This window comes from Cinclus cinclus, chromosome 18 (assembly GCF_963662255.1).
Source record: "Cinclus cinclus chromosome 18, bCinCin1.1, whole genome shotgun sequence".
Taxonomy (NCBI): Eukaryota; Metazoa; Chordata; class Aves; order Passeriformes; family Cinclidae; genus Cinclus; species Cinclus cinclus.
Genome location: NC_085063.1, coordinates 9,511,919 through 9,523,665, shown reverse-complemented (window position 1 = coordinate 9,523,665; position 11,747 = coordinate 9,511,919). Strand labels below are relative to the sequence as shown.

The following is an 11,747-nucleotide window of genomic DNA, read 5'->3' as shown; positions in this document are numbered from 1 at the left end:
CAGCTGAAATACACCACGTTAGCCTGAGGCCGCTTCCAAATGCCACTGGGTCAAAGCTCAGATCCTTGAATCCACAAGCGGGCACATGGCAGGCTGCAAGTGGAGCAGGAGATACCTGGAACAACAGGATTTACAATGCCCTCTAACAACAGCATTTATCAGTGCCCACTCCAGAGCAGTAGCAGAGGGACTGGCACCCAGCATTCCTGCCTTTGTGCAGCTGACCAAAGGAAAAGCCTGGTGCAGTTTTTGGGGAAGGGCTGCAGTGCCCAGCTCAGGCTGACATCTGGGAGAAGACAGCAAAATTTGCCTCCCCCACAAAATTTATCTACTTTTAGAAAACAAGTAATAATGTCTCTGAGAAATACCAAAACCCAGCAGACCGTGCTGGAGGGCAAACGCAGGCTGTGAATTGGCTTTTCATGCAGCAGAGGAGGAGGAAGGAAAGAAAACTGCTGTGGGCAGCACCATCACGTCCCCGTATTCCCCCTCCACATCCCCAAGAGGTCACTGTGGCTGCTGAGCGAGCTGTTTTTTGGCCATGTGTCTGATGGGCTGGTGCCCTGCTGACCCTCCTGGCATCTCCAGGTTCCCCACCATGGACGGCTGTGCCCCACAGCAGCCCCGTCACCCCACGCACACCCTTCTCCTCCTGCTTATTTTTGAGCTCCATCTGGTGGCAGCCAGACCTTCAAATTTACTGTCGTTATTGCTATTTCAGCAGCCTGGTGCAGTGGAAAGTGTCCCTGCCCGTGGCAGGGGGCTGGAACAAGGTGATCTTGAAGGTCCCTTCCAGCCCCTCCGTGCCTGCACCAGGCGTGTCCCTGCCCTTCCTTAGGGTGCCATAACCCTTCTCCTGCTGGATGTGGCTTCGGTCTTTCCTGCAGGAGAGCACCTGGGCTATACATAGGTGTGCTCTCTGCTCAGGTGTTTGATTAGGCTGCAAAATGTTTGTGAGAGGAGAGGAGAGGATTTCCTCCTGCAACCATATCCAAACCCAACCTGTTGCTTTTTCCATCTGGGAACGCTCTAACCAGGAGCTGCTGCCTTCCCAGGACAGGGCTGCAGCTCTGTGGACTTGAACAGAGCAAGCTTCATCCCACCCCTAAACCACATTCCTGCCTCCCCTTTCCAGGCCCCTCGTGCTCGGAGACTTGCTCAACCAACAGCCAGACTTGTATCTGCTGTTCTGCACAGCACGGACGCTGCCCAGGCATGGGGAGTGTTGCATAAACTTTATTAACTTTATAAATTCCAATGTTGCTGTTGGCTCAGTCCCACTGGTCACCTGCAAAGGGGCAAAATGGGCTTGTCAGGAGGAATACTAAACCTCTGCCAGTTGCCTTTCACCCACAGCCTGTCTGCTCCTGCCACCAGTGCCACAAATGTTTTAGGGCTCTAACAGCCCCACTTGGTCTGCCCCTGCCTGCACCAGCCTGGAGCTTTGGCATTTTTCCAATTCCTGCTTTCTCATGTGTCCTTCCACTGCTGCCCAGGACAGTCTGGCCTCTGGGAATGTTCATGGGCAGGGGGCAACAGGGACTGGGCTAGAGCAAACTCTGCTCTGGCTTGCTAGGGACCAGAGGCTCAAGGTCCCCCTGCAATGCCATGTCCTAGGATTAGGGAGAAGCTGGGCTGGTGGCAGTATCTCTTGGCTTGCCCCATGGGTGGGATAAAGAGCAAAGCAGGGTGATGCAGGGTTTTATACCTTTGCTGCCTGCACTTGGGATAAGGAGGCATTCAATATAAGAACACAGACATTCATTTTTCTTGGAATAACCACACAATGATGGGTGAGACAAGGATCCAGAGCGGAGCAGCCAGGTCAGGAGCTCACTCTGCAGAGTCCTCGGAGCACGTGGGGCTGCTGCCTGGGAAAGGGATTGCAGAGGCACACAGGGGTACTTGGGTGAATAGAATCCAAAGAGACACAAGAATGGTTTTATCTGTGGTTGCAAAAGTGGGACTGGTTGCAAATCAGTGCTTCCTTGGACCTATCCTTGGTGGATTCCTTGAAGCCATCACTGGAAGTGCTCATGTCCAGGTTGGACAGGGCTTAGAGCAACCTGCTCTAGTGGAAGGCGTCCCTCTCCATACCAGGGGCGTTGGAACAAGATGACCTTTAGGGCCCTTCCAACCCAAGCCATTCCACAATTCCTGGGAGGGAGTGGAGCAGCGTGCTGAGGGAGGAGCATCCAGCAACACCCTGCAAGGACTCCTGTTGGTGGATGCACACACATTTATTGATAAATACACTGAACACACACTACAAGATAAATCAAGCAGATCCACAGTTGAACATGAACTGAAAACCTTCACGTTTGTGTGGGGAGCAGCAGGTACCTCCCACCCTACTGAGTGAATGAAGATGTAAACTTTGAGTGATACCTCCATGGGGCTTTTCCAAACTGTTACACAGCCAAGTTCTGGCAATGAGCTCTCCACAACTTGTTGCTTTCTCCCTTGGCCACCTCCCTGCACCCTGACTGTGAGGGACCACAGGCTGTTTTCTGGGGGGATGTGCTTTCCTTGTAGCCCTGTCAGAGGGCAAACCAGTAGGAAGGAACTTCTTGGCAAGAGCTGGCCTGGAGGGAGAGGCTTGTGCGGGAAGGATGGTGGGAAGGGGTCCCTCAGGAGAGAGAGCTGAGCAGCCGTCTGTAGATGAAGCCCAGCTTCTCCCGCAGGGCCAGGAAGGTGGGACGCTCCTCTGTGTTGCCACTCCAGCACTCCAGCATGATGCTGTAAATCTCAGGAGGGCAGGGGCTGGGCCGGGGAAGGCGGTAGCCCCTGGTGATTTGCCGTACAGTTTCTTGGTTTGTCATTCCTGCGAGTAAGGAGAGGATGCCCCTGAGTCTGATGGCCCCAAAGGATGCCCTGAAGGTACACCAGCAGCCAAGATGTCACTGGTGGTGCTGTGAAATGGTGTCCCTCTGCCAGAGGAGTGGTAGAAAAGAGGATCTGGGAGATCCAGACCAAATTCCTGCCCCCAGCTCCTGCCCCCACTCTGTGACCACTGAATATCTCCCTAAGCCATCCCCTAAATGCACAATAACCAGCTCATGCTCCAGGAGCTGTTTCCACATCCTTTAGGGAAAGGACAATATAATAATTTGTGACCCTCTGGCATTTGGGGACCATGGGCAAGCTGCCCAGCAGGTGGATGGAGGGCACAGGAGTGGGGCAGCAGCCCTACCTTCATATGGGATCTGTCCGTAGGTGAAGACTTCGTAGAGCAGAATCCCATAGGACCAGACGTCGGACTTGAGGGAATAGGTGCGGTAGTTGGCTGCCTCCGGGGCTGTCCACTTCACTGGGATTTTAGTGCTGCTGCTGGTGGAATAAATGTCATCCTGAAAAGGAATGGGAGACAGGACACGAAGGATGGGGTGAACAACACAGACACGGCTTTTGGAGATGGCAGAGAATGCCTCCATCATGGGACAGCTTTATGAGCTCAAGTGGTGGGAGGGAGGGACCACAGCATCCCCTGAACTGACCTTGAGGAGCCGGGCAAGTCCAAAATCAGCAATTTTGCAGGTGAGCTCCTCTCCAACCAGGATGTTTCTGGCTGCCAGATCCCGGTGGACAATGTGCTTCTCCTCCAGGTACCTCATCCCATCTGCCACTTGGCAGGAGATGTTGAGCAGGTGGGAAGTGCCCAGAGACTTCCCTTCAGGACCTGTTAATCCAGACAACCCAAGCATTGGGGGCAATCTAGCGACATCTATTTTGGGCGTTCTGGTTTGGAAGGAGACCGTGTGCTGGCAGTGTGGGACATGGGGAACATGTAAAATCTCAAATTTTTGCTCCTGCCTAACTGTCTTGGTTGTGCTGTGTGGGACGTTCAGCACAGCCACGTGCTCAACAATCATGGGACAGGGGTGGGCTCTGAAGAGCACCAAGGTCACAGATATCCATGGCTTGTTCGAAGCCAAAGGTGACCTTCTGCCATGTAAATCTCCCTGCAGGCCTCTCAGCCTGTTGTACCTGTGAGGTCCTGCTCCTCCAGCACCGAATGCTGGTGGAGCCCCAATCAGAAACAAGGTCAGTGTGGGTGGAAGGGGGAGTACCCTGCAGAAAAACAGGTCTTGGTGGGAGTGGTTTGGTTTGTTTCCATTCAAGACCAATTGTGCTGGGTCAGGAAAAGAAAGGCCAAGAAAATTAACTGGGTGATGAGTGGTCCATGGCATGTTATGAGCTCTGCACACACACAGACCCATGGGGAGGTTTGGCTGTTTCATTCCTAAAGAAGGAGGAGTTGCCTAAACATTGCAGTGAGATTCTGTGCACTGGTGGGACCTGACAGACCATGGGTAGGTGGAGGAGGGATGAAGGTCCCCACCAAAGTGTTTGGACTCTCGGATTGATACAGACCCAGCCCACATGGACACCTAAAGAATCATGCCAGATTTTGTGACCCCAAGACCATCTCCACCAACTGCCCATGGGTTGCTCTGCATTACCACTGATCAAACAGGACAGAAACCAAGCTGGCATTCTCTTAGGGTCCCCATTCAGATCCACAGGGCTACTCTGATGCACAGGAAGCAGTGACCCAGGATCCCCCAAGCCGTGGGGCCAGCACAGCACTCACTGTTGAGGTAGCTGTGGAGGTTGCCTTTGCGCATGAGCTCGGTGATGATGTACACGGGCTCCTCCAGGGAGCACACGGCGTGTAGCTGGATCAGCTTCTCATGCCTCAGGCGCTTCAGGTTCTGAATCTCCTTGGTGAAGTCTTCTGCTTTCATGTCAGCTGTGGGAGAAGGCCAACACAGCCCTTGTGAGCCCCTTTCTCATGTAGACGTTGGGATCTCAGTGCCTCACTGGGATGACGACCATTTTACCTCCTCACAGCCCATCCCTGCTCTCAAAGCTCAGGTCTGCACAAGCTGTGTCAGAGCCAAGGAAATGTTTCCCATATGGCTTTGGGTCCCATTTCAGGATCATAGTCCTATCGGGACTTGGTGTATCACAAACCTGTTTGATTTGATGTGATATCACTTGTCACAGACCCACTGGCTGGAGCCATTTTATGGGGAGGCAGCCCAAGCTTAGGTTTGTGCACAGAAACATTCCTGTGGCTCCTCACCAGGTCCTACTGCAGTTTGCCTGATACAAACCGTCACCGTGGCCAAGAGGGTGAGGAAATAAAGGAAGGCCAATGACAGTAGCAGTGACTGAGAGAACTCAGTTGACTGCTGTTAACATCTGATTCTCCACGTACCTTTGATGATCTTGATGGCCACTGGTACTGTGTTCCTCCACAGCCCTTCCCACACCTCTCCGAAGTAGCCCTCTCCCAGCTTCCTCCGCAGGGTGAACTCCCAGCGCGGGCGCTCCCAGCCGTCCCTCTCAGGAGGAGTCTGCCACATGGACATGGAATGGCACACTCGGACCAGCCAGCCAGGCAGGACCTGCTGGTGGAGCCTGCACCAGCCCTTGGTGCCCACAGAGGAGCAGGACATGGTGCTCCACCAGCCAGGGGCTGAGCCCGAGCGCTGCCCTTCCCTCAGTGTTCACCACGGGCACAAAAAAAATGGGGCATCCTCTGCATGAGCTCTGCCGGGACTCCAGGTGTGCAAGGGGGAGAGTTTGGAGACCACATGAAATACCAGGAGTTCAAGTCATAATTCACTCATCATCCGACCTCAAAAGTTGCTTTTCTCCATCTCCACCAATAAATAAAAATGAGCGAATTCATATTATTGCATATTATGGCTGATTTAGACTTCAGCTCATTAAGCATTTCTTTTATCCCACACCTTTCAATTTCACTCTTGGATTATTCACATAGTTAATTGCTATTTTCAAGTCATAATCAGTGGATGGAACTCTAATCAGGAAATTAGTTGGCAATTTGGGATTAATACTGTAATTAGACTTATGAGTGCTGCACTAATTGGTATGAAAACTTTATAAAAGCCATATGTTTTGTCTTATATTATCAGGAAAAAGAATTGGAAGCACAGGTATTTCCAGAATCTGTACTGAAGGGGATTGTAACAGCTTGGTTTCCAGTCTGAGATGGACAACCAATTTCAGAAAATTCTGTGCATTTTGGTGCGTCAAAAATACATATAAATATATTTTTAAGGCCATGCCCAGCCTTAACATAGCTGATCAAAGGTGATCCTGGCAGCTATACTAATGGTGGGCTTTAAATTTAATTTGATAAAGCTCCAAACCCAAATGGACAGACTAATTATTTCTAATTGCCTCATTTCCCTTTCCTTGTTCTCATGCCAGTGATCCCAGGGAGCGGGGCTGAGCTGTACACACCGCAGGGCTGCAGGGCTGCAGCAGAGGGCTCTGGATGACCTTCCAGTGCTCCGTGTAGAAGGCGAGGAGCTCCTCCATGTTGGGAAAGGGATGTCCCTTCTGGATGTAGAGGCTGCCCCTGGGGCTCTTGCAGATTCGGAAGTGGCTCACCTTGGCGTGGTTGCGCACTGCGGGGAAGCCCAGATTGGGTAAAATTCAACTAATGCAAAGATCAGTCCATCCCCACCTCACTGCTGACTCCACCCTCTCTCCTTTAAAGATTTGAATCTTTTAAAACTAAAGCAGCACAACTCTCCCCTGAACTGCTTCATCTCACTCCCCACCTCCCTTCTGCTCCCACCTCCTGGCCCAGGACTCCTGGCCATTGTGAGCCAAGCTCCTTTGGACCACAGAGGTAATGCTTTATTATCAGGGATAATTAATAAGTTTTATTGTCATGCATAATTCCACCATGGACTGCTCAGAGAAGAGCAGAGCAGCTCAGAGAAGATAAACCAGGGGCAGCTGTGACTCCCCATAGCTCAGGGACTGATGGTTGGCTGCAGAGCTTGCTGTGAATTTCCTAGGATTACTTTTATGAGGATAGAATCTGATCATAATGGCACTGCCTGGTCCACAACCCCCTGAATTCATATTTCAGTATGTGGGAGCAGCCCAGGCCCTAGTAATCTAGAGTGGCAGCATATTTTTGAACAACCCTCAGATGACAAAAGCTGCTGGAATGAAATCCTGGGAATTAGTGCCACGAGACCATCATTAAGCTGCAGTGAAATGTTTATGGCTTTCATACCCCAGACAGGAGCCACGCACTTTCCTTTGCCACAGTGATTCAACAATCCATCCCTGTTCTATAAACTTTCCCCGTGCTCTCAGAAAGCTCAACGTTCCCTCCAACAAGCGGCTGAAAAGTGCTTTAAACTTATTACCCTTTTTTTCACCCCATGCTAAGCAAGCCAGGAGCTGCCCCTAAGGAACAGCCTGCTTCCTTTCCCTGTGCTAATTTTATCTGTATAATTGCCACAAGGTCACCTGAGAGAGAGTATTCGCCCCTGCTGCTCTCGCTGTCCCGGATGAGGAAGGAGCCGTGTTGGTTGGGAGGAGAGAGGAGGAGCTGCTCTGCTTCATTTCGGCTGATCTTGCTGAAGTACCAGCTGGGGAGCAGAGCAGACGGGTCAGAGAAGGGCAAGGGGGTGCTTCACAGATGGGTCTGCATCCATTTCAGGGGATCCTGCACCTCCTGAGCCAGAGAGGGGGAGCAGATGCTGGGGTCCCACTCTTGGCTCATTCCTAGAGCCACCAAGTGGCCTGGTGGCTAGAACATGTCTCAAAAGCTGTAGATGTGGCTGCCTGCACCAGGGCTGTTCCAAATGCATTTCTGCAGGTTATTGCAGCTCACTGTCTGCAGACCATTTCACAGAATTAGAGAATCCCAGAATGGTTAGGGTTGGGAGGGTCCCTAAAACTCATTCAACCTTTCCTGCCACGGACAGGGACACATTCCACTCTGCCAGGCTGCTCAAAGCCCCATCCAGCCTAGTACTGAACATTGCCAGGGATGGGGCATTTCCTCCACCAGTGTCTGGACACTGCTGTATCAAGCTGTCCACGCCTCAGTTTCATGCCAAACCCATGAGGTTTATACTCTTGGACTGACAGCCTGTGGTAAATAAAGCACCAACCACCAGGTACTGTGTGGAAGGTGCTCTGGTGAAGTTGTCTCTGTGTCCAGCCATAAGAACAACATCTGCAGGCACAGGATCCCTTTGCACTTCTTGACCTGCCACTCATGGGCAGAGCTGGCTCTGAGCCCATGAGCAAATGGCATAAATGAAAACATCTCTGGCAATTGTTTTTTGCTGCTCCAGCCATGGCAGTGCTGTTTGGGAGCACTGTTTTCACAGCACCAAGTGTGGGGGAGGACCCGGCCAAACCCCTTTTCTGTGTCACATCACTGAGATCAATCGCTGAACTCCCGTAAGGAAAGGGGATGCACAGGAAGATTCAGGTCCATCCAGCCTAAGGCAGCTAAAGTTTCGTCATTAGCTGGGATCGCCAGTGTCTGAGAGAAGCTGTGCAGGAAATTACATGTGATGGGGTGAATAAATTAGCACCCAGCTCCAAGCTGCGGCTCCGCTGAGTCTGTGTGCTCACAGCTTGCTCCGGCTGGGGAGCCGGCACGTTCCTGCCGTCTGCCCTCCCAGGGACATCGCCCTTGTCCCTGTCCTCAGGGTGTGGCTGGGCACCAGCTGCTCACCGCTGGTGCTCTCACAGGTACACATATACAGGTACATACACGTACACACACACGTACACACAGATGCACACACATGTACACACACATGTACACACACGTACACATACACGTACACACACATGTACACACATCTGTGTGTGCTACACGCTCTGCTGGAGCCTGTCCAACTGTCCAATGCCATGGGAACAAGACAGGGAGCCGACACCACGGTCCACACCAGTGCGGTCCCAGCACAGCCCAACCGAACTGGATTTGCCTCCCTCAGCACACGCTCCTCAGGGAGGGTCTCTCCCATCCCACCTGCACATCGAGGACCCTTCCCGGTCTCCTCCCGCTCCTCTCCTTTACCCCACTCAGCACAGGGCGATGCGCAGAGGGGTGTCCAGGCTGCCGCGCCCGCCCAGCCCCGCGCTGCCCGCGCTCGGTGTGACTCAGGGCCGGGTACAGAGGGAACACAAGTGTCTCGGGGCGCTTTGCCCGACGTGTCGGGACCGGGCCGCTTTATGCAACGAAGAACCTGGGCTTTCCCCAGCTGCCAGAGGGCTGAGACATCCTCCGAGCTCCTTGTCGGCTGGGAGAGGCACCGACCGGGAGGTAGCCCCGGCTAAGCAGGATGGCAGCAGCAACAGCTGGTCCTACAGAGCTCTGGGCTTCCTGGCAGGTACCAACCCAAAATGCTTCTTTCCCGTGCTCCCAAGCCCTTTGGAGATGGCAGGGCTCAAGTACAAGTTCCCCGGCTCCCTCCCTTCCTGCTGGGTGCCCTTCAACGCAGGACAAGAGGGAGAGCAGCCGGAATAAGCAGGAAGGAGCCTTTGCACCCATGCCCACCTTCATATCGCACCCCTTCCCAGAGTCATCCCATTCCATACGGGAGTGATGCAGCCAGGAAGGGGCGCCGGCATCTCTCCCCGCTGGCGCATCCCCCAAATCTGGTTTCCTCTGCCGAGCACCCCCACCCTGCTGCCACCCCGAACTGCAGGGGCTGCAGGGGCCGCAGGGCAGGGATGCCCAGGGCAGGGCAGATCCCCGCTCAGTCCCAGCGCCGCTGGCGGCCAAAGCAGGGGACGAGGATCTCCCAGCTTCCCGCCGCTGTGGAGGGTGAGCACTGCCTCTGCCTGCGCGGGGATGCGCTACCCCAGCCCAGCCTCCATCCCCTGTGGGTCCGGAGCCGGGGATACTTACGGGCGGTGAGCGGAGGTGCCCTGGCTGAGGTTGGCCACGTAGGCAGCAGGGACGTAGCCCGTGGCCGGCTCCCCCAGCAGCCGCCGGGCTAACACATACTCGCCCTCTTCTCTGAGGACACGCAGTTTGTCCCCTGCACTTATGCTCAGCTCCTCGGCGCTGCGGGCTGTGAAAGCGTACAAAGCGATACAGAGAGAGGACTTGGGGATGAAGGAAATGGAAGTCGCCTCCGAGTTCAGCGAAACGGAATCAGAGCCAAGATACCCCAGCGAGCAGCTCTCCGTCACGGAGCGGGGACGGAGCTTGTTCCAGAAGGATGTCAGGAAGGTCAAGCGCTTCCTGACGAACTGCTCCATGCCCGGTGGTGCGGTGGGTGCGGTGGGCTATGCCACCGCGCTCCGCGACGCCGGGGAAAGGAGGGATGCGGCGCTCCTGCCGCCGGCCGGGAAGCTCATCCTGCCGGCCCGCGTTACCCGCACGCGTCTGGGCGCTCGCCGGCCCTTCCCGGCGAACTTCCTATTTCTGAAAGTGAAACTGGTTCATCTGGTGAGACGAGTCTGCAGGCGGGACGAGTCTGCAGGCAGGAGTCCCACGCTCAGACCCACGGGCACATCTGGGAGACAGGCACAGCTGGAGCCGGGCTTGCTGCTCTCGAAGAAGAGGGAGACCGGCTGTTGTTTCATTTAATCATTATTTTAAAGTGTGCTCTTTGCTTCTTACCAGAGAACTATAAACACAGCTCTCTGTTCTTCAAGCAGCTCTTGTCACAAGTGGCTGATTCCAGTTAATAGTCTTCATCTCACTTGTGTGGGAGGATATTTTTTTTCCATAGGACATTAATTGCATCCACAAATGTGGGAGAGTTAAAACAGAATTAAGGAAATAACCTCAGAAGAGATCTGAAGTGTTTGGATATTTCCTGGGTGGTTATTGAGTGGTTTATAACACAAGATCCTTTCTTCCTTTGGTCTACCATGACCTCCCAGAGTTACCCCACTAAAGCATTTTCTTCCTCACACTAATTCCCTGTTGCAGAGCATTGCTAGGGAATTCACATCCCAGATCCACCAGGATCTGGTGCTCACTCAGCTTCCAGCAGAGATGGGTCCCCCTCAGAATCAGGAGATCTTTGCCTGATGCAGGGCCTGAAGCAGCCTCAGGTGCTTGCATGGCATCCATGGCCAAGCCCTGGAGTGCAACCCTGAGCTCTCACTGTGGCAGCACAGCCACACTTCCCCAGCCCTGGTCACACTCAGACCAGGTCCAGTCTCCCTCCCAAATCCCATCACCCACAGCCATCAGCCAAAGGACAGAGATTACCCCCTCACATTTTCCATGCACACTTTGGGCCACCTGAAGATTGCTCTGGTGGGAAATACCAACTCTATTCCCCCAGCCCCTACCTGGACTTTGTCATGTAACTGTTCCATCTAATCAGTGGGAATTTTGTGCCTGGCAACTCCATTCCTGGCCTTGAGCCCATTATTTTGATCCTCCACTGCTTGTAGTTGATCTGTGTAGCTCATTTTGGGTGTGTAGTTGGGATTTGAAAGAGGCTGCTTAAAAAGAAAAATGAAAAATTAATTGTAGGAGTCTGGGCTGGTTATGCCCTGAAAAAAGATCTGATCAGATCCAGCACGGAATGTTTGTGCCTCACTGTTTTGAATGAGGTTTCACTGAACTTCTGGTCTGCAGAAGGAGACTGTGAACTGATTTACCTTTATTGACCTTTGTCAGATTAGATCCTGCAGTGGTACCAGCGATAGACAAGTGCAGCTGATTTCTAACACACAAGGTTTTAGATCTTGATTTGCACCTAAATGAAAGAGTACTTCCAAATGACATCCCTGAGGATTAAATACTGCCTCTGAGCTGAGCCTACCAGACATGCAGAGCACAGACTCATCCCTGTAAACCTCTGTCTGTACAGGACACACACGCACAGCACAGCCCCATGCCAGGAAAGAGATGATAAATCACAACCTGTTTCTAGTATTTTTTTTATTATTATTATTATTTTCCTATTCAGTTC

General features: G+C 53.0%; 1 protein-coding gene across 1 annotated transcript; it reads right to left on the bottom strand.

The window, feature by feature from the left end:
* Window positions 1–2,630: 2,630 nt before the first annotated feature.
* On the bottom strand, window positions 2,631–10,071 carry LOC134051252 (tyrosine-protein kinase Srms-like). Its single transcript, XM_062504909.1, has 8 exons — window positions 9,716–10,071; window positions 7,309–7,430; window positions 6,280–6,446; window positions 5,225–5,363; window positions 4,595–4,753; window positions 3,498–3,679; window positions 3,194–3,350; window positions 2,631–2,824 (listed from the first exon to the last, which is right to left on the bottom strand). Exons 1-8 carry the CDS (start codon window positions 10,069–10,071, stop codon window positions 2,631–2,633), a joined length of 1,476 nt encoding a protein of 491 aa, XP_062360893.1.
* Window positions 10,072–11,747: the final 1,676 nt, after the last annotated feature.